We start from the raw sequence: 24,554 nt of genomic DNA on the forward strand, positions 1-24,554 counted from the left end.
GGTATATACAATACTACCCATTTATAAGAATTTCAGCATAAAAGAGATAAAGATACATAAACAAATGACAAAAGATATATAAAACTGGCCCTTGCATGCACTTGACCCAAAGGCATGAATTCCTGTATCAAGGTGTATTCAATTTAATACTTTCCCTTGACATCTACAGAAGTCTGCATCTTTTATGCCAACAGTTACCAATGTGGTTAAGTACTAGGGGCCAAGTAAATTTCATTCAAGAGAAGAGTGTGACAACATGGCACCAATATCATTTCTGGTTTATAGGTAAGATTTATAAAAGCTTTAAAAATTATAGAAAAAGTTCTGGAAGAAAGCACAGCTTGGATTCTATTGCATGTGAAACCCCACGAAAATGAGGCAATGCTCTATTCCTCGTGCCTAGAACAATGCCTGGCACATAGAAGGCACTCACAAATGTTGAAATGAGGCAAAACCTGCATAACATCTCCATTTACCTTAGCAAGGGGTAAAAAAATCTTCAAGTGACAATATGCACAGAACAGAAGGTAAGTTGTAAATATTTTTTATTGTAAAAACAGAGTCAATAGAGGTTGACAACACAATGTTATCTCAGAACATTTCCCCTTGGTTCCAGAATCTGCTAGGTTCCTATGTACCAGCAAGTCTCCATTAGCACTTCTCAGGTTTCATGGTCCTTTTCAAATATGTTTATTGACTCTATGTAAATATTGCTTAGAAACACACGTCCAAATGATATTAAAACAAAGAAAAAAACCTGTTGTGCCTTTCTTTCACATTTCCTACAGGGAGATCTATGTATCTCAGGTGCTTTCACAATTTAAAAGTAAAGTTAGTGCCTTAACCAAACCAAAGAATCCTCCTTCGCAAGTTATTAAATCAAACCTCTCATGGCATTTGTAATATATCCAGATTTAAAGATTTTAAAACAAAAGAATTTAGAATTTGAAACAAACTTCAGACTGATTTTTCATATGTGAAAGACTACAGTTATTTGCAGCATACAAATGGAGAGAGTAGTGCAAAATGCATCAAGTTTTATACGATAAATATACTTTCAACCTAATGGCTGCCTCAAAAGCAAAGAGTGAAAAATTACCCCTTCTTAAAAGCAATCTAGAATGACTCAGTAAAGTCTGCAATTTAGAAAGATCAATTGCTACTCTATTTCTGTAGATTTCAAAATGATTTCAGAAACAGATTAAATATACAATTGTTTTACAAAAATAGAAATATTGCTTGGGACTTTACAAAACTTTATAAAATTAACACTATAATTGTAAATTCAAGATAATTTCACACTGAAATAGACAATTCTTCCATAAATATGAAGTCCACTCAAACTTGAATGGTCTGTCTTGACTATTCTCATACATTATTTCTTCCCAAATCTTCAGCCGAAGCAGATCTGTGCTCTGTAAGATTTTTTGTAAAAGAGATTGTTTAATTTCAATGTTTTATAAGATTTTTCATTCTAGAAATGTTAAAGTAGATGAATTTACAGCTACAAACGTCTTACTAAAAGTAGAAATAATGCGATGACAATTCTATGACAAATTTCAAACCCAATTCTTAAGAATGACAATTACAATTTGGCACCTATAAAAAGTAAAAATAGTCACAACTATTTTATGGAAAAATATTTATTTATATAGAATGAAGAACCTCCAAATTTACTTATCTGTAGCTGTCAAATGAGGAGTATTTTCTAATTACACCCATTTATAACATTCATTTTTTCACCTCAAAGAGCACCAGTGTATATTTAAAACAAACTAATAAAAAGTGAGAAGGTAGGGGCTTATTTCATGCAACAGTGCTATTACGATAAGGCACCACCTGGTATATGAAAAAGCCAAAGTATTTCTAAAGCATGTATTTCTGTTACTGGTGTCTTAACCTTTAGATAGGATGGTTAGAAATAAGCTAATAATTATTACTAACTAACCCCATCATACTCCTTTTTCCATCAGTCTTTGCTTTTAGTTTTTACATGTAACAGAACATAAACAACAATGTAGTACATGATATGTTAAATAAACATCTTTTCCCAGCCATCCAAGAAAATAGTCTAGAATTAAAACAAGAAGAAGAAACCAAAAATTTATCTGATATATTTGCAATAGCCTATCCCTGCAGAAGACTAGGGAGCTGGGAGAGGTGAGAAGAGAGTGGCAGCAGCTGAGGGGCGGTGGGGGTGGATGATAACAGGACCTATTTTCTATAGAATATACTGAGGCACATAGGTTAAAAGTTTCTCAGGCAAATTCATGGCTAGAGCAAAACTGAGAGAAAGCTCAGAATTTCACATTCCCCCCAGAGCTAATTTCTCAGAAAGTCACACCGGATTAAATATGTCAAAATATGTCCTTAGTCACTGCTATCATCATCATCATCATCATCAGATACATCATTTAATGGAGACTTCAAGGACTGACTGTAGGAGTCCGATCTAGTGGGCTGGCACGTGGCCATGTCCCCAGTAGAAAGCAGGTCATAGCAGAAGTCACAAATCCGCACAGGCTTAGAGGACTGGCTGGGAAGAAGAAACCTCTTTTCAGAGCAGGGCCCACAGACAACAAAACCACATTTGCGGCAATGGTGACGACGATTAACAGGTGTGAATTTTGCTTTCTGACAACGCATACATACAGTTGCCTCAGAGTCAGGAACCCAGACAGCAGCATGTTCATTACTGGGTGTCTTCCCACTTTTGGAGAGTAAATCAGTGACACATTTATTTATGTGATTCATCCATTCTGATTTTTCAGTGGCAGTGGCAGCATAAACGGCAAATGATTTCGTTGGTGTCTTGATCAGCCATCCATTCCTCAAATCTCCCTCATCTTTGATGGAATCAATTGTGACATTTTCCAGGGGAATAATATGCTGTTTGTTGTATTTTTTCTTCTGGATGACAATATTGCCATATACAAGAATATCATTAAATAAGAAAAACTGCCTTGCTTTGGGCTTTTTTCTGCATAACTTAGTCAATACTCCTTCTCCAATAAGAACCCGACCAGGTATAGTTAAGGGTTGGCCAGCTGCTCCAAAACAGTTTTCTACTATATTTATACGTCTAGTATTTGCTTCACTGTTTGCCAAGCGATCCACCATCTTTTGCTAATAGCCTTTAAAAAAAAAAGAAAGAGAAATTAGCACACAGAAATTATACTCATATGTTAAATATACAATCTAAATTTAATCTAACAAACCATTACTTCTACCCAAAGACAAAATTCTCCAACTGTTTCCCTCCAAAATAATCGCTAAGCATACCAAAATGGGCTAACATTTCCCAGTTTTGAAAATCATCAAAACCATGTACTAACCATCTCCATGTAGTCTAGTACTAGTTAAGCAGGTATTTATATAAGAAGTATAAACTTCTTACAGACATATAGGAATTATTTACTAGAAAATAATTTCAGCTCCATGAAGTTTCATCTCAGAGAGATTCTGAACCAGAGGACCAATTATTATATAAACCAAGAGAAATGACTATGATTTTTCGAGTAAGCTCTTACCATTAAGCTAAAGCCTTAACTCTCACCTGCATTATCAGAATGAAATTCCAACCTGCCTCACTGCCCTTGGTCTCACCCCTTAGATCAATCTTCATGCAATGATTTCTCAAACGAAAATTTGAGCATGCCATTACTCAAAATTACTCCCCTTCACTATAAAATGCAGAATCTTTAGCATGACATTTAAGGCCTTTTGTTATCTGCTTCCTGCTTACCTTCCCAGACTCATCATAAGTCACTCTTTACCTCAAATTTTATGTTCTAAGAATACACTATAACTTGTAGTTTATTTCAACTATACATGTCTTCTCCCATGCTGCTGTATCCTTTATTACTTACTACCCGCAGCTAACTCTTATCATCCTTTGAGACTCCACTGAGGTTACCATACTACTCCAGGAAGCCTTCCTTAAACTGACTAAACACCTTCCTCTGCAATGGAAACTAAAAGGCAGTGGCTAAACATCTTTGAAGCTCCTGCCATCTTGCTCAGCAAAGGTGCTCAAAAATGTTGACAGGAACATTTTGGCAATGTGCAAAAAAGCTGTATGAATCTAATTATAAACAATCATAGATTTAAACTATAGATTCAAGATTGACTTCATCAAGTGCCAAGTTGTACCTGAATTCAGACTTCTAACCTAACCTAATAACCAAATCATATTAAAAAGGAGAGGAGCATTTAAATACAAACAGCATGGTCTAAGTCATAGTACTGAGCTCACAAACTGATGATACAGTAACCCTTTTGGGCCTCCATTATAAAGGACAGAACAATTCCGATTTTTTTTTTTTTGCTTTTTAGGGCCACACCCGTGGCATATGGAGTTTCCAGGCTAGGGGCTGAATCGGAGCTACAGCTGCCGGCCTATGCCACAGCCACAGCAATATCAGATCCGAGCCACTTCTGTGACCTACACCACAGCTCACAGCAATGCCTGATCCTTCTTAACCCACTGACCGAGGCCAGGGGTCAAATCCACAACCTCATAGTTTCTAGTCTGATTCCTTTCTGCTGCGCCTCAACGGGAACTCCCTGATTATTCCTGAATTCTGTCTCTCCCCAGATCTTAGGTCCTTATAAAGCCCTCTTGCCTTTCACAAGGGTGGACTCTGTCCTGAAAGTTGTTCCTGAGAATTAATATGACAATGCATGGCTGCAAACTGTGACGGCCTCTCTAATTAGGGCAAATCTACCAGCCAACTGAACATCTACTATCCTATGCACAAGTGCATCACAGAAGAGGAAATAAAAATAGCTAGTAAACATGACAAGAGGCTCAATCTCATTCATAACTAAATAAATGAATAAAACATTAGGATTGTTTTTCCATTCACCAGATTAACAAGAAGATGCAGTGCTATTGAGGACACATGGAAACAGGTACCCTCCTACACTACACAAAGTATGTGTACCCAGGGATCCAGATACTTAAAAGAAATTTCACTCAACTGCAGAAAGACAAGTACAAGGATATTCAGTGCAGGACTGTTCGTAACAAGGAAAAAAAAAAAAAGAAAGAGGGAGTTCCCGTTGTGGCGCAGTGGTTAATGAATCCGACTAGGAACCATGAGGTTGCGGATTCGGTCCCTGCCCTTGCTCAGTGGGTTAACGATCCGGCGTTGCCATGAGCTGTGGTGTAGGTTGCAGACGCGGCTCGGATCCCGCGTTGCTGTGGCTCTGGCGTAGGCCAGTGGCTACAGCTCCGAATGGACCCCTAGCCTGGGAACCTCCATATGCCGCGGGAGCGGCCCAAGAAATAGCAACAACAACAACAACAACAACAACGAAGACAAAAGACAAAAAAAAGAAAAAAGAAAAGCTCCAAATGTTCATCCAGAGGAATGAGTTTAACAATTTATGATACACACCCTTAATAATATGCTAGATATCTGCTAAGAATGATATAGATCTAAATACAGGATATGGGGAAATGCTCAAGATACTTAGGTGGGGAGAACTACACAATGATCTCATTTTTGTTTCAAATATATACCAAATTTCATCAAGTCTAAGATTTATTGATTTTAAGACATATCCTCATTTTTTGTGCTACTGAAAAACACTGCCAATTAAATCATGGCAAACTCTTGATTATATGCCATTCCAATTTTAGAGACATCAAATATAGTAAAACATGTTTATCTTTAGATTCAATGAAATATGGTATAAGTGTGTAATCACAGACACTAATAAGTAAGCACACACATAGGAAATAAAATTTAGAAAATTATATACCATAATATCAATGATGATATTTATCTCCAGATAGTATAATTACAGATAATTTTTCACACTTTATATTACAGTCAAATATTCAAGAGTGTTTATTTTGTTAGGCATCGATCTAGGTACAGGAAAAAATAAAAACACAGGCAAAGTTCCTGCTCTTCAAGACTTACATCTTGGTTGGGAAGAAGGGGAAAAAAAAAAAATTGAGGAGTTCCCATCATGATGCAGCAGAAATGAATCTGACTAGGATCCATGAGGACACAGGCTCGATCCCTGGCCTTGCTCAGTGGGTTAAGGATCGGACATTGCCATGAGCTGTGGCGTAGGTCACAGATGCAGCTCGAATCTGGCATGGCTGTGGCTGTGGTGTAGGCCAGCAGTACAGCTCCAATTCAACCCCTAGCCTGGGAACCTCCATATGCCTCGGGTGTGGCCCTAAAAAGCAAAAACAAAAAACAAACAAAACAACAGACACCCTAGTAGTAATAAATGTTGCAATTTTTTTTTTAATGGCCTCAGGCGGCAAATGGAAGTTCCCAGGGTAGGGGTCAAATCAGAACTACAGATGCCAGCCACAGTCATAGCCACAGCAATGCCAGATCTGAGCCTTGTCTGCAACCTACACCACAGCTCCACAGTTCGCAGCAATGCCCGAACCTTAACCCAATGAACAAGGCCAGGGATCAAACTCACATCCTCATGGATACTAGTCTGGTTTGTTTCCACTGAGCCACAACGGGAACTTCTAAATATTGTAATCATTTTTAAATGATTTTTTAAAAAAGCTGCTGGGAGCTTTTCAAACTGTATGGTCAGGGATGGCCCTTTTTTTTTTTTTTTTTTTTTGGCGTGGCACCTGCAGCACATGGAAGTTTCAAGGCTAGGGGTCAAATCATAGCTACAGCTACCAGCCTGTGCCACGGCAACACCGGATCCAAGCCCCATTTGTGACCTACACCACAGCTCACAGCAATGCCAGGTCCCCAACACACTGAGCAAGGCCAGGGATCGAACCCGAATCCTCATGGATACTAGTCAGATTGTTTCCACTGCTCCACGACATGAACTCCAAGGCCTTTCTAAAGTGGTATCTTTTTGGCTGATAGGGCAGAACTAGATATGCATACATAAGAGGTGAGAACAGAGAATATCCAGGAATAATTGCAAAGGTCCTAAGTTAGGAAAGAGGTTGGCACTTGTAGAAAACTGAAAGTATCTATTTATTCCCATCAGTATCAATTATTGATTCTACTAATTTGGCCACACAGTTATGAATCAGCTCATATACAATACAAGCAGGTTTCCTATTATTACTACTGCTGGAATTAATACCACCACAATTTGTGCAGTGTTTTTCACTTATTATCTTCTGATTTTTAACTTTCTCAAACTCCTATGAAATAACTAGAGAAGTTTTTATCTCCCAAAGCAGTATCTAATCATATTAGAGGAAATGTGAGCTGAAGGAGAAATTAAGGCACAAAGAAAGAGATTCGTGCAAAACAGCCTGGAATTAACTCTACTCACTGGGAGCCCAAGAAAGAGCTAAGCACTTCCATGCATTTCTGTTATTTTCTACCCAGGGCAACCTTATAATAGGTATGCACTATTAGCTCCATTTTATAGATGAGCAAACAGACATAAAGGAGTTAAGTACCAGGCCCAAGGCTGTCACAGAATGGGGATCAAAGCCGATTCTTCCGTGCTGTTACCAATATATTACGGCACACAATTATTCCCTAAGGCTCCAATGACTCTCCAAGAACTAAGAAAGTTATTGCTACCTCTGGACCGCCACTGCAAACCCTAAAAATACTAAAGATAAAAAGAATACTAATTTGAGCAAATAACCTGAAAGGATAGATTATCATGATTTCTTTAACCAGTCTCCTGATGATATTTCTTTGTTCAAATTTTGCAATGTATTAAGCCTCAATCTCTGTCCGCAAATCATTCCCCAGTTTAAGAACGATGCAACAGGAGTTTCCCTGAGGCACAGTGGGTTAAGGATCCAGCATTGTCACTGCAGTGGCTCAGGTCGCTGTTGTAGTGAGGGTTCAATTCCTGGCCTGGTAGCTTGCACATGCTGCAGGCATGGCAAAAAAAAAAAAAAAAAAAAAAAAAAACAACAACAAAAGAGAAGTTTGGGGGCATTATTAATTGGTATTTGGCTAGAACAGACACTGATAAGAAATATACTTCACACTGCAAATGTTACAAACACATACTCATGTAATTCTTTCAATTATGAATAATGTATTCTATTATCTTTATTTTAAGTTGAAGCCCACTTGATTGATTTCAGTAACAGACTGTGACCTATATTTGAAAAAAAATGAACAAAGAACTTAAGGCCTTTGTCCTTAAGCAGTCCTTTCCATTATACCTGTTGGTCATGAAATATTTTGTGTGTGTCTGACATGAAAAAGAAGGGAAGCTCTGAGCTTGAAAACCGAGGAATATACAAATGCCCCCCCCACACACACACAACATGGTGGGGAGCACGACAGGGAGGGGCTGAGAAAATGGGAGCAAATTATCAAATCCAGGTGGATTATTGTTAGATACCCAAAGCAAGGTTCTTGAGTAAACTGGATTTAATAAGGCATTACCCTTTGGCCCAGAATCCAAAAAGGACCTCTGTCTTCCCCTAAAGCCCAAATCCAAAACTACCACCTCTGCACTGAGGTGCCCCAAACAGTAAGAACTCTCAAAGACTTCTGTGAGAATGTTAGAATACAAGAATACTGGACCTAGCCAAGGAGTGAGTCCTTGTATCAGCACAAAAAGAAGCAGAAGACAACTCTAAAATGTGGGCCAAGCATACTTCTGTCTACTTTTCTTAGGAAGGAATACCAGTGAGTACAGTAAGAGCTAAGAAGGATGCTTCCCCATCTTCTGGCAGAGATGACTTCCTTAGGACAGATTCCAAGAAGTAAAATTACTGGGTCAAAAAGCACCAATGTTCTAAGCTCTTGCTACCTTTTGCAAAATTTCCATTCTGAAAGTTAACACCAATCTACCAAACAGCACAATGACTGTACCCATCCCATTTTGTCTCAAAGTATTTTCCTTTAAAAATTTCAGCAAACAGAAAAGATTTTTTAATGCTATCTCACTTTATTCATTTCTTTTCTCTTTTATTCATTATGTTTATTCATTCACTAACTGTTTATTGAAGACTTTTTAGATGCCAGATATTTTTCTTGTCCTCTCGGGGTCTGGTGAAGGAAAAAGACAGTTAACAAACAGGTGATTCCAAAAGGTGAAATACAATGAAGGAAATTAGCAGCATGCCAAGATATAAGGAAAAACTCTTTAAGTAGTTCAAAAAGACCTCACTGAGATGGTTCTACATACTGGGTCTTGAAGGATAAGAAGTCAGCCTTGCAAAGGAACTAATACTATGGACAAAAATCCTAAAACGGAAAACAGTATTTTCAATTTAACTGAATGTTTTATTTCATACCTATCTAGTGAGACTGGCCACTTTCTAATGTGTTTATTAACCTGTATCTCTAAACATATATATTTAAAGGTTATTAATCTGCATATTATACATAAAGGCTACTAACCCATCTATTTCACTGCTTTTCCTAGTATATTAACCTATAATTTGCTTATGGTGTTTGTCATAGAAGGAGTTTTATTTCTTGAGTAGTTACACATATTTTCCTCTGTGATTTTTTTCCCCATGACTCCTAAGCTTTCTTAATCCAGACATCAGATGCACTTATTTAGTATTCTCTATGTTTTATTATATGAATTTTACATTTAATTATTTTATCCATCTGAAATTTATTCTGGCACAGGTAAAAATCATTGTTTCTTTTCAAATATTTGCTTTTTTTGAGGGGTGGGGTCTTCATAAGGGCCATACCCATGGTAGATGGAGTTTCCCAGGCTAGGGATCAAATCAGAGCTGTGGCCTCTGGCTTATGCCACAGACACAACCACACCAGATCTGAGCCATGTCAGCGACCTACACCACAGCTCATGGTGTAGCCAGGGATCAAACCTAGATCCCTGATACTAGTCAGATTTGTTTCTGCTGAGCCACGATGGGAACTCCTCAAATATCTGCATTATAAAGGTGGTAACTGCTCCAGAATCACTAAATACTGCACTACCAGGTTTCCTCACTTATAAATGGAGCAGCTATGTCAGGGAGAGCATTAAATGAGATAATGCATACAAAATGCTGAGCAAGTAGTTTTTATTTACTCATGTTAATAACCTAATACACTGATTTATATTAAATTTTCATGTAGTATTATAACACTGCTTCTGGGCTGTCTGGTCTAATCCATTAATCTTTTATAGTACCATGCATCTGTCAAAACTAGTTTGGATTATTCCCTATTAACCTTTCAAATGTTTTACTTAACCTCATCTGCTTATCTGTCCATATGACATCTACTTTGAACAGTGGTTCTCAACCTTAGCTGCCTGAAATCACCAAGGAGCTTTAACCTAAAGGTGTACTAAAGTATACCAGAAAAAAAGTCATCCAAACTTACTATCTGGGTCCAAAACAGCTATTTTTAATATTTTAAGCCATTTTATAACTATTTACAGAAATAAGAATAAAGGGAGAGTAAAAATAACTTTGAATTTAAACATCAAATTTTTTATTCCACATTTCTGTTATTAAAGGTATATAGATCCAAAAGAACACCACCCTTTAAATGCAATTAACTAGTTATAAGTTATCACACATGAATCTATAATATTTCCATTTGTTTTTAGGAATACTGTTTACTAATTAAATCTAAATTTGAGAAAACTTATCTAGAAAATCATCAACTGAAGACCATAGTCCAAGATTTCACTTATAATATTTTACCATCATTATTAGTTTGTGTTGCTGTTTCTTTGCACTCATCTTCTGACTTGTCCAATAGTTCGGAAATGTCTAGCTTTGCCAATTTTTGGTTGGTAGATGGAAAATGAAAAATGAAAAAATTCTAAATTCTGAAATATTAAACGAAAGCTTAAAAACAAACAAAGGCTAAGGAAGATATCTCCAAACTGCTTCTGTATCTTTTTGAAAGATGATGAAATACTTTGGATAATGCAATAATAAAATTGAAAAATGGTATAATGGTTTGAATCTTATTTTGTCACTGCATCATCCTTCTAGGCAATTACACCACCTCCATTTTCTTTCTTTCTTTCTTTTTTTTGGTTAAATAACTCCTGAGATAATAAAAGAGTAAAATGCTTCAAGATACAGGAATAACAAGATCACTAAAATCCTATCTTAGATTTATACATATCCAAGGAACCCATATGGTAATCACAAGCTAGCATGAGTTTTATTCTGTTTTTTAATACATAAATTTTCTTTTTGTTTTGAAAATTTCTAAGAAATAAAAGTTACAAAGTATCAATCACTACAAATAATTAGAACGGTTAAAACAGAAATCCGAAAACCAAAATTGAGACCAATAGGCAGAGATGATTAAATATAAAGGGTTAAAGAAATACTGGTATCTAGATCCCTCCCTAAGATGTTCTGATCTGAGGTATGTGGGATATGGCCTGGGTACTGGGATACTTTAAAGCTCCACAGGTAATTCTACTGTGTGTCTAAGGTCTAAACCTTAGCCACTTTCAATTACAATAAATAAATGAAAAAATAAACAAATCCACTGAAATTTTGGTGAATGTATATTATACTCATAAATTAGCTTCGAATAAGTTAACATCTTTATAGTTTCAAATATTCCTAGTAGGTAGATCCTATCTTTTTTCGAAGTTTTATTTTTTTTTCAAATCTTTAGTGGCCCAGTAATTCTGTAGGTTTCTTCTCACAAGACTCTTAGATTACTTAAATAGATCCCCAGGTACTTCATACTTTTTGTCGCTATTTTTGGGGGAGGGGGTTTCCTGCAGCATGTGGAAGTCCCCAGGCCAGGGATCAAACCGGCAGGGGCAGCGACCTGTACCAGCCCCCCACCCCCCCTGCAGTGACAACTGCCAGATATTCAACCCACTCCTTTTTGTTGCTATTTTAAATCTAATCTCTTTCCCACATATTTTGTAATCCATTACTACTACTGATAAGAAAACTACTAATATTTCTGTTAGTTTTCTCCCCACATTCAGCCACTTCATGGAACTCTACACATTCCAACAGTTTCCCAGCTGACTTCTTTTGTCTTCTTTTCCAGCAAATTGTTTCTGGCAGTCCTAATTCATGGTTTAAAATATAAGAACCACAGCAAAACCATATCAAACAAACAAAAAAACCCTCTTAACTTTTTTTAAAGCCAGTTTTATTTACCAATTTTTAAAAAGTAAACCATCCAAAGTTTCAAGTTATCTTCTTCACAACTGCAGACAAAAAACTACATTTGAATTGGTCAAGCTCCACCCTAGTCTTTTGGTAACATCTTGTTTCTAAAGTTGATATGTTCTTCAGCTGAGCATCTACCGCCTGTTAAAAATGTAATATTAGAAAGAGGCAAAAACTCTTTTAAAAAAGAGTCAGAATCTTTTTACAATTGAGAAGAGAGCCCAACTGTCACAGAATACTACGGCCCAGGTCTTCTTACTGAAAACCAATACTTCTTATCTCATCCTTGCAGGTGAGTTTAAAACAAAAAATCATCTAATTAATTCCTTACACGTACCCAAGACATCTGATATCAGTGAGCTTCAGTATTCAACTGTGCATTATACCAGAAAAAAAAAAATACACTATGTACCAAAAAACCTGAATTCTAATCTCAGCTCAGGCACTAAATAAGAGATTTCATAAAACTACCTGACTATTCTACACACAAACACACACAAAGCAGCAGCCACCGCCTTGAATAAAATAATTTGTAAAGCCCTTTCTGTCTTTAAAATAAAGGTACTTTGATAGTAGAGGGGCCATACATACTTCTGGTTTACTACAAGCCTTACTTGCATACAAATTAATTTGGTTTTTTTTGCCTTTTGTCTTTTTGTTGTTGTTGTTGTTGTTGCTATTTCTTGGGCCGCTCCCGCGGCATATGGAGGTTCCCAGGCTAGGGGTTGAATCGGAGCTGTAGCCACCGGCCTACGCCAGAGCCACAGCAACTCGGGATCCGAGCCGCGTCTGCAACCTACACCACAGCTCATGGCAACGCCGGATCGTTAACCCACTGAGCAAGGGCAGGGACCGAACCCGCAACCTCATGGTTCCTAGTCGGATTCGTTAACCACTGCGCCACGACGGGAACTCCCAAATTAATTTTTAATCAAACTTTTGACTATATCTTAATATCAATCAAGATTTTTTAAAATCTGTGTTACTGCTAAACTGAGACTATAGAAAATGTAAAAGGCAAGGAGAGACAAGCAGAAAAATGGGGAAAGAAGAAATTTTTTTTTTTTTTGAAGCTGCAACAAACTATCAGAGCAACATTCTCCCTGGGCAAATGAGCAAGTTAGAACAAACTACCCCTCTTCCTAATGCACCTAAGTCAAATGAACAATTATTCTAAGCACCTACCATATGCAAGGGACGAAAGTTTTTACTTTCAAAATTTCCATAATTTAGTAAGCATAGTAACAATCAGGAAATTCTAGGTAAGACTTTCCATAAAATATTAGGATGATAAGGCAAAGAAGAAATACTTGAACATTTAGCAAATTAAGTTCAGAATTTTACTTATTCTATCAAGGAGACAGAATTTTTTCCTCCCCTTTCCACTAAAATTTCCGCCAGTGTGGCAAACCAACTACACAACATGTAATGTAGAAATAAGTAGTGATTAAGGAAACATTCACTTCTTAGATAAGAAAAAAAAAGAAACTCTAATACTTTAATTTTAAACTCATAAAGCTGGACTGATAGGAACTGAAACTTCAAAACTTTGAACCACATTTATAGGAAAGTGATAGTGATCTGTAAAAAATCTCTCCTAGGCACTATGTCTGCCTATTACTAAAAAGTAGACTCAAATGCACTATGTTACAGGCCTAGCCAAGAAAAGAAAAAAGAAAAAAACATTTACTCAACACCTACTCATGTACCAGGCACACCTACATTTTACTACTTCATTTAGTGATCTTAAATTTTGTTAAAATGAATAATCACATCCATTTGATTAAAATGTAAAATGAGTTATGGACTAGTTTAACAACCACAGTAAATTCATGTTCTTTCCATTATACTTTGCTACCTTTAGAAATAAATATTTCAGAAATATTTCACTCATGTGGACCTTATTATGTATTTGGAGAACTCCACTGATAAGGCAAAACACTTAAAACATAAGGCAATAAATATAAAATATGCTCAAAATAATTATTCAAATCCTAAAAGGAAGAGTAGAGCTATGACTAATTTAGGGTGTCAGTAAAGGCAGTTTCAAACAGGTTAGGTTTGACAGAGAGACTCATCATGGTATATAAAGAACAACTAAGCCACAGTTGAGGATTTTTTAAAAATTAATTAAAAAAAACAGGAGTTCCCGTCGTGGCTCAGTGGTTAACGAATCCAACTAGGAACCATGAGGTTGCAGATTAGATTCCTGGCCTCGCTCAGCGGGTTAAGGATCCGTCGTTTCCATGAGCTGTGGTGTAGGTCGCAGACACCAGCTTGGATCCCGAGTTGCTGTGGCTCTGGTGTAGGCTGGGGACTACAGCTCCGATTCGACCCCTAGCCTGGGAAGCTCCATATGCTGCGGGAGCAGCCCTTGAAAAGGCAAAAAGACAAAAAAAAAAAAAACCCAAAAAACAAACCACAACCAAGTACTCAAAGCCCTTCAGTCAAGTTCCCAGTGTCCAGTCTATCTTTTCAGTTTTACTTCTTTGTATATTGTTCTCTTTGTTACAGTCCAACCAGACTACTAGCTACTCCCAGAAATATGCTCTGGGCTTCCTCCCCTCTACCTGAGATGGATATATCCCCCTCCAGCCACCTGCTATTCTGAAATTTTACCAGTCAGTTCAGTAACCTCACACCCACATATTGTTTCATCGTTATATCCTCATAGCATTTTACCTGTACCATTTTATGGCACTTACTTTCTATTACATTTTATAAAGATTTGTATATCTGCTTATTCCCAACAATTTGGAGGTTCTTGAAATTGGGGAAGAATATCATTTCCTACAATTTTGTGTTCCCAACAGCACCTACAAAACTGCTTGCATATACATGCCATTAATGTGCAATGAGCTGAATATGACCAGTTAGTTAAAAGTGGTGGCAGCTTCTCAACCTGGGGTTTGATGAAAATCAAAGATTTCATTTTTGATATCTATAGTACTAATTTTCACACAAAACAGGAACTGCACCCTACACATCAAATGCTTCACTAGACCCACAGATTTTAAATTTATAAGCAAATGCTCTGGTCTATTTAACTATAGTATCTAATTATGAATTCTAAGTATTGAGTATAGCAGATTCTGTTTTTTAAAAATCTCAATCTCATGATAATATATAAAAATGACTTCTTCTCTTGCCAAAAGGCCCAGCTGTTTCGTTAGCAAGTAAAAAATGATGATGTACGTATATTTTCAACATCAACAAATTTCAGATAAAAAACTGCATTATTTCAAAACGTATTTATACAGAGACAGCTGTATAGTGCTGACAGATGTTAAATCATTGTATAATATTTGAAAAATGAAGCTGGTACCCATCATATCCCTAACAAATTTTCCTTAGCATTTTTCAAAGCAGTTACAATCTACCCACTACATTCAAGACCTTATGCTGTGTTATAGGGAAAACAAGAATGACTAGACACTGGGATTTAAGACATGTTCCCAAAAGGTTTTAACAAAAAGCACAACAAAATAAATATAATAATAAAAATATTAAAGTGGTAAGAAGCAAAAAAGGAAAGAGTGAAGGCATAGCTTGAAGAATGCAGCAGTTGAAGACCTGAAACAGGTTGTGAAAAATAACTGGAACTTCAAAAGGCAAAAAATGATAAGGCATAAAGCTGTGCAAGTAAAAATGTGTTAAAGAAAAAAAAGTAACATGTACAGCTGTGGAAGAGGATGGAAAGAGTTATTTAGTTGAAAAGCAGGGGAGAAAAATTAAGACTAGAGGAGTTCCATGGTGGCTCAGTGGATTACAGATCCAGTGTTGTCACTGATGCAACTAGTTACTGTTACGGCGAGGGTTCAATCCCTGGCCCAGGAACTTCTACGTGCCACAGACATGCCAAAAAAAAGAAAAAAGAAGGGGGAAAAAATAGGACAAGAGATCTTATTGGTTCCTGGGAGTTCTCTCTGAAGCTTTGGGAAGGAGTGGCATGATCTGATGTGGAATTTTTCTGAGATAACTGTGGAAACAATGAAAGATAAACTGAGAAATGAGAGACTGAAAGCAGGACTCAGTTGAAAAATTACTGCCAAAGTAAAGGGGAAAGGTAATGAGAGTCTGAAGTTTACAGGAAAAGAAGGCTGTAAATGGTAAGGTTCATGATTGCCATGACTAACTAGATGCAGAAGAGTAAAGCTGAAATTAAATCCCTGGGTTTGTTTTTATTTATGTATATATTTATGTATGTATGTATGTCTTTTTAGGGCCGCATCCCCCGGCATATGGAATTTCCCAGGCTGGGGGTCAAATCGGAGCTGTAGCCATGGGCCTATGCCACAGCCACATCAACACCAGATCTGAGCCGTGTCTGCAACCTACACCACAGTTCATGGCAATGCCAGATCCTCAACCAACTGAGCAAGGCCTGGTATCTAACCCGAATCCTCACTGATGCTAGTCAGGTTTATTAACCGATGAGCCACGACGGGAACCCCAAATCCCTTGGTTTTCAGTCTAAACAATACAGAAGCTAGTAAAATCAATAATTTCCAAGAATTCCAAGCAGCAAATATTTACTGACCAACCTACTCTGTACAAAATAAGTATTTAAAGAAGTACTCAAAACTAACAATCTTTGCGAAGGATAAAGACAGCAATATATACAAGTTTATAAACACAAGATAAATAATCTATGTATTATACATATTAAGGTGTGTTTCTGTAGGAAAGATGATGGGAGTAACTTATAAGGAAGGAGACAAAACACAAGAACGGGGTCTGGTACTCATTAAGTGTGTTATGAACTGAGGAATATAATTACCTCAAATCTGTGCACCCAAAGTCTAAAAGAGCAGAGAAGAAACAAACCAAATATACGATTTTTTTTTCTTTTTTTCTTTTTTAATGGCCACACCTGCAGCATATGGAAGTTCCTGGGCTGGGGATGCAGCTGAGGACTATGCCACAGCCATGGCAAAACCAGATCCAAGCCGCATCTGTGACCTAAGCTATAGTCTGCAGCAATGCTGGATCCTTAACCCACTGAGCCACAACAGGAACTCCAGAAACACATAAATTTTTTTTATTAAAAAAATAAGAAGAGTGATGAAACCTAAGGCCAAAGAACATAGCTGGGAGGCAATTCTGACCAGGAGGAACAATTCTTAAATGACTAGAAACTCAAGATGGATCTTAAAGCAAGAGTAAAAGGTCAAACTATATAGGGGAGAGGAAGAAAGGGGATGACAGGGTTACAAATACAGTATTTTCTCCTGCAAGGAAACAACTGCACTCAGACTGGAGGAGGTAGGGCCTGGAGAATGTATAGTGGTTAAGAGTAGAAACCCAGCAAGACAGGAAAGGGCCAAAATGCAAAGGAAAGTAAAACATCAGACTGAACAGTTTAGATTTTATTATATAGGCAATGGGAAAACTAAGGTCTTTAAATAAGAAAATACTAATAAGTACACAGAAGCAGCACAGAGAACTGGAGAGCCTACCTGAAGAGGCAAGACAGAAGGAAAAAAAAAGAAAAAAAAAGTCAGGAGGGTATTATATAGTCTCTAAGTAAAAAGTTAACAAAAGCCTAAGCCACAAAAACTGACAGTAAAAAAAAAAAAAAAAAAAGAAAAAAAAGAAAAAAGGCAAGATTGGAATTTAAGAAAGATCACTGGGGTAAGGCAGATAGGATTTAGGAACCAACTGAATGTGTTTGAAAAGTGAATGTACAATGATTTCAAAGGTTTAAGCATAAGCCATTGGGCAAATCAGATGCTAGTTTTGTTTCAGGAGGGAGAATAAATCAGTTTGGGACATATTTTTCTTAAAGCACCTTCAGGGTATCCACAAGACAAACATCTGTCAGACAAACTGAAATGCCAAGATAAGTAGGGAGCTCCAGGACAGAAAGAGATTTAGGAGTCATCCATGGAAAAAGATGGTCGTTGATGTTGGAGAAGAGACGAAAGGGCAGAGGACTAAACTTTGGGGAAGGCCTAGTTTAGAAAGCAGGAGAAGCAAGAGAAGAGAGAAAGGGAAACAAGAGAGCACAAAACACCTTTCAACATGTTCACATGTCTCACAAACCTCAGAGATTCAATAACCTTATTGTGCCAAAAGGTCACAATAAGCAGGGAAATATGTGGGGAAAAAAATCTAAGGCTGATGGTAATGTATAATATTATTTCAGCAAGCACTGCACTTTGACCCTGGAATTTCTAACCACAGAAGTTTATCGTGAGAAACAAACTACTGGAGAGTGGGCTGTAATATTATAAAGTTTTCCCTCTGGCATTAACTCTGCTAGTGACAAGCAGAACCTAAATTTCTAGCCCTAGAGAGGAATGGCTAAATACAAAAAAGCCAAATATCATAAAAGAAAACATTTTACCAAATAAAAACTTTAAACTTCAATACAGAGTGGAAAAAAAAAAATTACAGTTAATAAAAACTTCTTTTAAAAGTCTGGAAAAATGCACACCAAAAATTTAATATTGGTTATCTCTAAGTACTAGGATGAAATACTTTGATACTAATTATTTTATAATGAACACATATTCTCTCAGAAAGAAAAAAGCTTTTAAATAACAAGGAGTTTCCATTGTGGCTCATCGGAAACAAACCTGACTAGCATCCGTGAGGATTCGGATTCAATCTCTGGCCTCAACTCAGTGGGTTAAGGATCCAGTGTTGCCATGAGCTGTGGTGTAGGTCACAGATGAGGCTTGTAACCTGAGTTGCTATGGTTGTGGCACAGGCAAGGAGCTTCAGGTCCAATTTGACCCCTAGCCTGGCAACTTTCATATGCCACAGGTGCGGCCCTAAAAAGCAAAAATAAAAATAAAAAATTAAGTAACAAAATGAAAAGAATGTTTAGAGAAATATAATAAACACAGTTATAGGTATGACTAATAAAAATTTAAGAATAAAAAAATCTTTTTTATTTTCCTCCTAACTACAGTTTAAATGAAACAAGTATAAAGAATTAAAGATAGTTCCACTTACAGAAATAAAAAAAAAAAGTTGATGCAAAGAATAAAACAGAAAATTCACATAAAATCCACAGAAGGAAGCAAGATCATCTGTTAAGAGTTAAGCATTTCAAGATAAAGCTTAGCAACCTGAGTTAGAGTGAAAAAGCAATAGAGAAAATGAGTCAACTTTAGGATAAGAAAAGGATTTGAAAGGAACTAGTTACACAGGTAGGTGGAAAACAAATATTTAACAGTCATCAGAGCTGTGACTTTTTTAGGGGATGCTGGCAGAGACGAATAGAAAAAGCAAAAGGTGATATTTACAAGTTGAGAAGTAACCAGTTACGAAAAGCAAAGGTCAAGGACAGGAAGACAACATAATACCAGTTGGTTCATGGTATATGGTATATGGTGGGTTCAAGAGTGGGAAAAAAAGGACGAAAACTAACAGCCTAAGAGGAACTGGAGGTGACAATGAGGACAAAAAGTTGGTTATCAGGTGTGATGGAAAATAAAAATAGAAAAGACAGGCCCTCTGAGTCACCACATCTGGTCACAGATTAAGACCTGAGGTTTAAATGATGATAAGCTTAAATAACACAGTGATCCAGGAGTTTCCTTATGGCTCAGCAGGTTAAGGATGTGGTGTTGTCACTGCAGCGGCTCAAGTCACTGCCGTGGTGCAGGATCCATCCCTGGCCCAGGAACTTCCTTCCACATACCATGAGTGTGGCCAAAAAGAAAAACAAACAAAAAAACATAGACAGCCATGTAGGTGGTTAGATGTAAAGTGGAGATGAAGGTCACAAGACCTTCACTAGTTCCAAATGCGGCCTTTCTGGTCGGAAATGAAGGTAAGTGTTCCATTAACCTCTGCACTTCACTTTCTGCTGCTGCAAAATCCATTCTCTGTAACCCGACTAGGATTCTTCAGCTGGCACTTAACCTCCTTCTGCATTTTATTCAACCACAAAATGAAGAGAACAGGGAGATGGGAGATTGAATTAATGGTTCTCAACCCAGACTGCACATTAAAACAAACAAAAAAACTGGCAAAGCTACCTGTGCTTTGACTCCAAACCTAGTAATTGTGATTGATTTGTCCAAGAACAGGGTTCAGGCATCAGTATTTTTAAAAAGCTCCTCACAGAATTCTTATGTGCTGCCAAGACTGAGAACTGAACTAGATATTTCTAAAGGTTGCTTCCCTTTTAAAATTCTATAATCCACTGCCACTCTGCTCATTTGCTAACTTACTGAATATCCTGTACCAGGTACTTGCACAAACATCTTAGTAAATCCTCACAACACTGTGAAGCAAATACTTCATGTTCATTTTACAAATGAGTCCAGTGAAGCTTAAAGAAGTGAAATGACTTGTTTGAGAGTCACAAGCTAGTAAGAAGCAGAGCTAGGATTCAGGTTTGGGTTTTTTGTTGTTGTTCTAATCCACCCTACAAGCAATTTGCAACTTGCTTTCTCTAGCACTCACAGCAACTACTTGACCGCCTTCTATTCTCTTCCCAGGACCCCCCAAACTGAGCACACCAGTTTGTGGTTTTATGGATTGATTAAAGGGACAGTTACAGGGGCAGGGGATTAACCTCAAATTCTACAGTAATTTCATTACAGAATTACAGAACTCCTTCACCTGGAGAGGTTTCACAACTTAAAACAGCCCTCTGAGAGTATATCCACAAAGTCCATTTTATTCACTTAAGCCAACATACACCCTGCTATTAGGCATGCAGCTGGTGTACAAAGCTGGTTCTCAAAGATAAACTTACCAATAGAAAAGCAATTTTTACATGTTTTCCATTAAGCCAGGCATTCTAAAACAAAATTCTAAGACAAATTCTAACAAAATAATTATTGGTAGAGAAATCAGAGTTGTTCTGTCAAAAAGCTTAAATATATAAGCATGACCTTCAAAATTTGTAGGCATTAATTCTATTTCCATGTAGTACAAACACTAAATACAGAGGCACTTTTATTTTTTTTATTTTTTTTTTTTATTTTTTGTCTTTTTCCTTTTCTAGGGCCGTACCTGCGGCATATGGAGGTTCCAAGGCTAGAGGTCAAATCAGAGTTCTAGCCGCCGGCCTATGCCACAGTCAAAGCAACTCGCGATCCGAGCCGCATCTTCGACCTACACCACAGCTCACGGCAATGCCGGATCCTTAACCCACTGAGCAAGGCCAGGGATTGAACCTGCAATCTCATGGTTCCTAGTCGGATTCATTAACCACTGAGCCACGACAGGAACTCCCAGATGCACTTTTAAATTATGATTATTATCCTTTTGTTGACCCACAGCTGTTGTTTCTTTGTTGCTTATCCTTCTGTCCATATCTACTCTGAAATTTCACAAACATTCAAGTTCGGTACCCCCAGACCAAAATCAATGAGTTGCCAAGGTAAATTCTCAAAAAAAAAAAAAAAAAAAGGTGGTTAGAGAAGATTTAACTCTTCTGCCCATGAAAGTGCAATTTAACAAGAAATTCATAAAGTGTATTTATAAGAAACACATGTGTATTTATCCATTCAAACCTTTCCTGAGCATGTGCTATGTTCTGGGGATGATGAGGCAAGTCAGACCTGACCTAAACCTGCTGTCAAGAAGGTGCCATGACAGATAAATACAAGTATTTACTGGGATACAATGGGATAGATAAGTGAATTATTCTTGGGGAGAAAAAGAGGATGGGGTAAGGAGAACAGGGCAGAAGGAGCTTCTATAGGCTTGAGTGAATAATTTTAGGAGGAACAATTTCAGTACATGAACTCCCATAAACTGAGATTTCCTAAGAAATACTCCAGGAAATAGATATACTGAGAAACTAAATTAAAATCAGAAAGAGCAGCTAACAGACAAAACAAGATGGACAGAGACTACTCCACAAGAATGAGTTATATATCCTGCAGTTACGCTATAAGAAAAATGAGAAGGCTTCAGTCATAAGATCTCAGTTAAATACCAGTTTGGCTGTTAGATTTGAAGTTAGTTAAATCACTTTATTTGTAGGTAACTCTTCATACAGAAAAATATATACATAAAATGGCAATTACCTAACAGTGGGAAAAAAAAGGTTTTTTTTTCCTTCTAGAATTAAGGAAATTAGCGATCAAATCTGAGCCGAAGCTATATTTTTACCTAAAGATTGATAAGAGAAATTCTCCAAGATATGTTTAAGGGTTTATCTGATTTGTAGTTAAAAAGTCCTTTCAGTTCATTTACAGAATTTGGAAGCTCAGATGCCTTCATTAAAACTAGTAATTTACATTCACTTACTGGGGTGATTCAAGCTGAATCTTTTTTGATGCCTTGGTCAGTACACCAGTTTTATTTTTTGAGGCGATTACATGTGCTTTCCAAATAAGTAACTTAATACCATTCACCTCCAGTGCTGTGAGGACCCAAAGAGATTAAAAATAGAAGCTTTCCTTAATACCGAATTAACCTGAGGACCCCATGAGCTCGCAAAGGACAGAAAAATCTAAATGCTCCAAACACAGTAGGCTAGCACCTTTAAGGAACCAAAAGGAGGGGGGAAACCTCGCAATGTCAAGATCACTTCACCTTATTCTAAACGGAACACATGCCTTTGAGTCTCTCAATGTTCGTGTTTAAGTCCTTCTTTACTGAATTTGTTCTTCAGTGACGTACTGAAACACAACAAAGAAAGTATTTACCGATTTACAAACTTTGTGAGTCTCTGAATTACAGAGAAGAACTTGGTTATCTGTAACCTTAATACTACCCACGATTTCCAGTGCACACTCACAAGTTACTGCTTCAATGTCCTAAGGGCGCACAAGGATAGTCAAGCAACATGAAGAGGCAGCTCTCGGCCTTTAATAAAAATTAAAAAAAAATAAAGGAAAAATAAATTGGGCAAAAGACCATACAACTTTTAAAAGATTCCAAATAAGTAAGACGTTAGAGCCAACGCTTCTATCAGGGTAAATTCTGCGGTGCCATTTTTGGCCGCCAATCACATAAAAATACGCTGTTCAGATTACAACGTCCGCGATGCCCAGACCCTGCAAACTTTTTGGACAGAGAGATGATGGGGCCCTAAGATGCCACTGGCCACGACTGGGACCCCAGTCCTCGCGCCTCCCAACTTCTCACCCGATCTCAGTGTCCGCTTCGCGTCCGCCCGGCCCCCGCCCCGCGGCCCGGAGGACGGAACGAGCACCGGCACGGCCCCCCGGGCGGCCCCCGAGCCCTCCCGCAGCGGCGGCGGCGGCGTCCTGCGAGCGGGCGCGGCTCCCCCAGGGCGAGGGGAGCGGCCGGGAGCGCCCCGTTTCTCACAGACCCCAACATGGCGTCGGCCGCCGCCGCCCGAGACGACGACACCTCCCCGCGCCGCCGACGGCCGGGGACCGCGGAGGGAAGCGCCCGGAAAGTTTCGCTTCTCCTCTCCCCGCCCGCCGGCGGCCGGCGGACAACCAACTCCGGCTTCACCTACCCGGCCGGGCGCGGACGGCAGCGGCGGCGGCGGCAAAGGTCCGACTCCTCCTCGTCCCGAGCGCCGGGCGCGGACTCTGCTCGATCCTCCGCCCCAGCCTCCCAGAGTGTGCAGCCAACAGCGTTTCGCAGCCGGCGCGATCCAGACGCGGCGGGCGGGCGTCGAAGCCGCTCGCAGGTGACCCTCCCGCCCCTCCAGTCGAACCCCACAACGGCCGCCTGGGACAGCCTCTCCCCTGCGCGCGCACGGGCGCGCCGCCACCCACACGCCAGCCGCGAGCGCGGGCACGAGCACACCCACACCGCTCGCTCCCCGCCCTTTCTTGCCCGTTCCCTCGCCCCGCCCGGGCGGCCGGGCGCGACGAGCTGGAGGGGGCGGAGCCACCACGGAAGCCACACCCACCTGGGTAGCCAGGGCCTGGGGTTGGTTCCTCCGTGCTCAGTGGGAACGCGCGCCTTGGAGCCGATTGGCCGCACGTGGGACGTCTTACCTGGGCTGCCTGGCTGCGGGCAAGTCCTTGGAAAGGATTGTTCATCTGCCCACGAAGTTTTTAGCGAGGCTGGAAGAACGGAAGGAAGGCTGGGCCCCCTCTCCCACACCACCGAACTGGCTTGGGGAACTCAAGAACTTTCCACTGCCGGGAAATAAAAGCTGGGCGGACTTTTGTTTGCTACTCCCACTTTAGCACAGCGTTCCTGCCTGTCACATCTTCCACTGGCTTTTCCTAAGACCCCACTACTTGAAACAGAGGGAGCTGCGGCTACAACACACATACCCCATATAGCCTTTTAAGTGATGGATGACTTATTCCCTGACTTAGAACTCTGGTCTTTCCAAAACTTTTTCTCTGACGCCACAAACGTCATCCAACTTCACACATCTGAAAACAGTAATGATACCATATAAGGTTAAACCTGCCCTTCATTTATAACGCAGCTAAGCGAGCTGACGGATACGTGGAGAGGTGTTTAAGATGACTAAGACGAGGAATGGGGGGAGGAGACAGAATATTCACTTCAAACGGAAAGTGTATAGGCAGAAATTAGATTTGGGTAAATTTTATCTTTCCCGTTGATCTATTAT

The 24,554-nt window shown here is 38.8% G+C and overlaps 1 protein-coding gene across 4 annotated transcripts; it reads right to left on the reverse strand.

Moving 5' to 3' along the window:
* Nucleotides 1–528: 528 nt before the first annotated feature.
* Nucleotides 529–24,021, reverse strand: PLEKHF2 (pleckstrin homology and FYVE domain containing 2). Of its 4 annotated transcripts, XM_047783572.1 has the most exons (4): nt 23,472–23,737; nt 22,782–22,849; nt 22,577–22,662; nt 529–3,134 (listed from the first exon to the last, which is right to left on the reverse strand). In XM_047783572.1, exon 4 carries the CDS (start codon nt 3,118–3,120, stop codon nt 2,371–2,373), a length of 750 nt encoding a protein of 249 aa, XP_047639528.1. In that variant the 5' UTR covers nt 3,121–3,134; nt 22,577–22,662; nt 22,782–22,849; nt 23,472–23,737; the 3' UTR covers nt 529–2,370. The 4 variants fall into 4 exon arrangements, with proteins under 4 accessions (XP_047639528.1, XP_047639527.1, XP_047639529.1 ...); XM_047783574.1 differs by lacking the exon at nt 529–3,134 and having other exon boundaries at nt 23,472–24,021; XM_047783571.1 differs by lacking the exons at nt 22,577–22,662; nt 22,782–22,849 and having other exon boundaries at nt 23,472–23,736.
* Between the last annotated feature and the right edge of the window lie 533 nt (nt 24,022–24,554).

This window comes from Phacochoerus africanus, chromosome 6 (genome assembly GCF_016906955.1).
Source record: "Phacochoerus africanus isolate WHEZ1 chromosome 6, ROS_Pafr_v1, whole genome shotgun sequence".
Taxonomy (NCBI): Eukaryota; Metazoa; Chordata; class Mammalia; order Artiodactyla; family Suidae; genus Phacochoerus; species Phacochoerus africanus.

What these genes read in the sequence shown, in the direction of transcription:
- PLEKHF2 (XM_047783572.1), bottom strand. Translation starts at nt 3,120, where the DNA reads ATGGTGGATCGCTTGGCAAACAGTGAAGCAAATACTAGACGTATAAAT.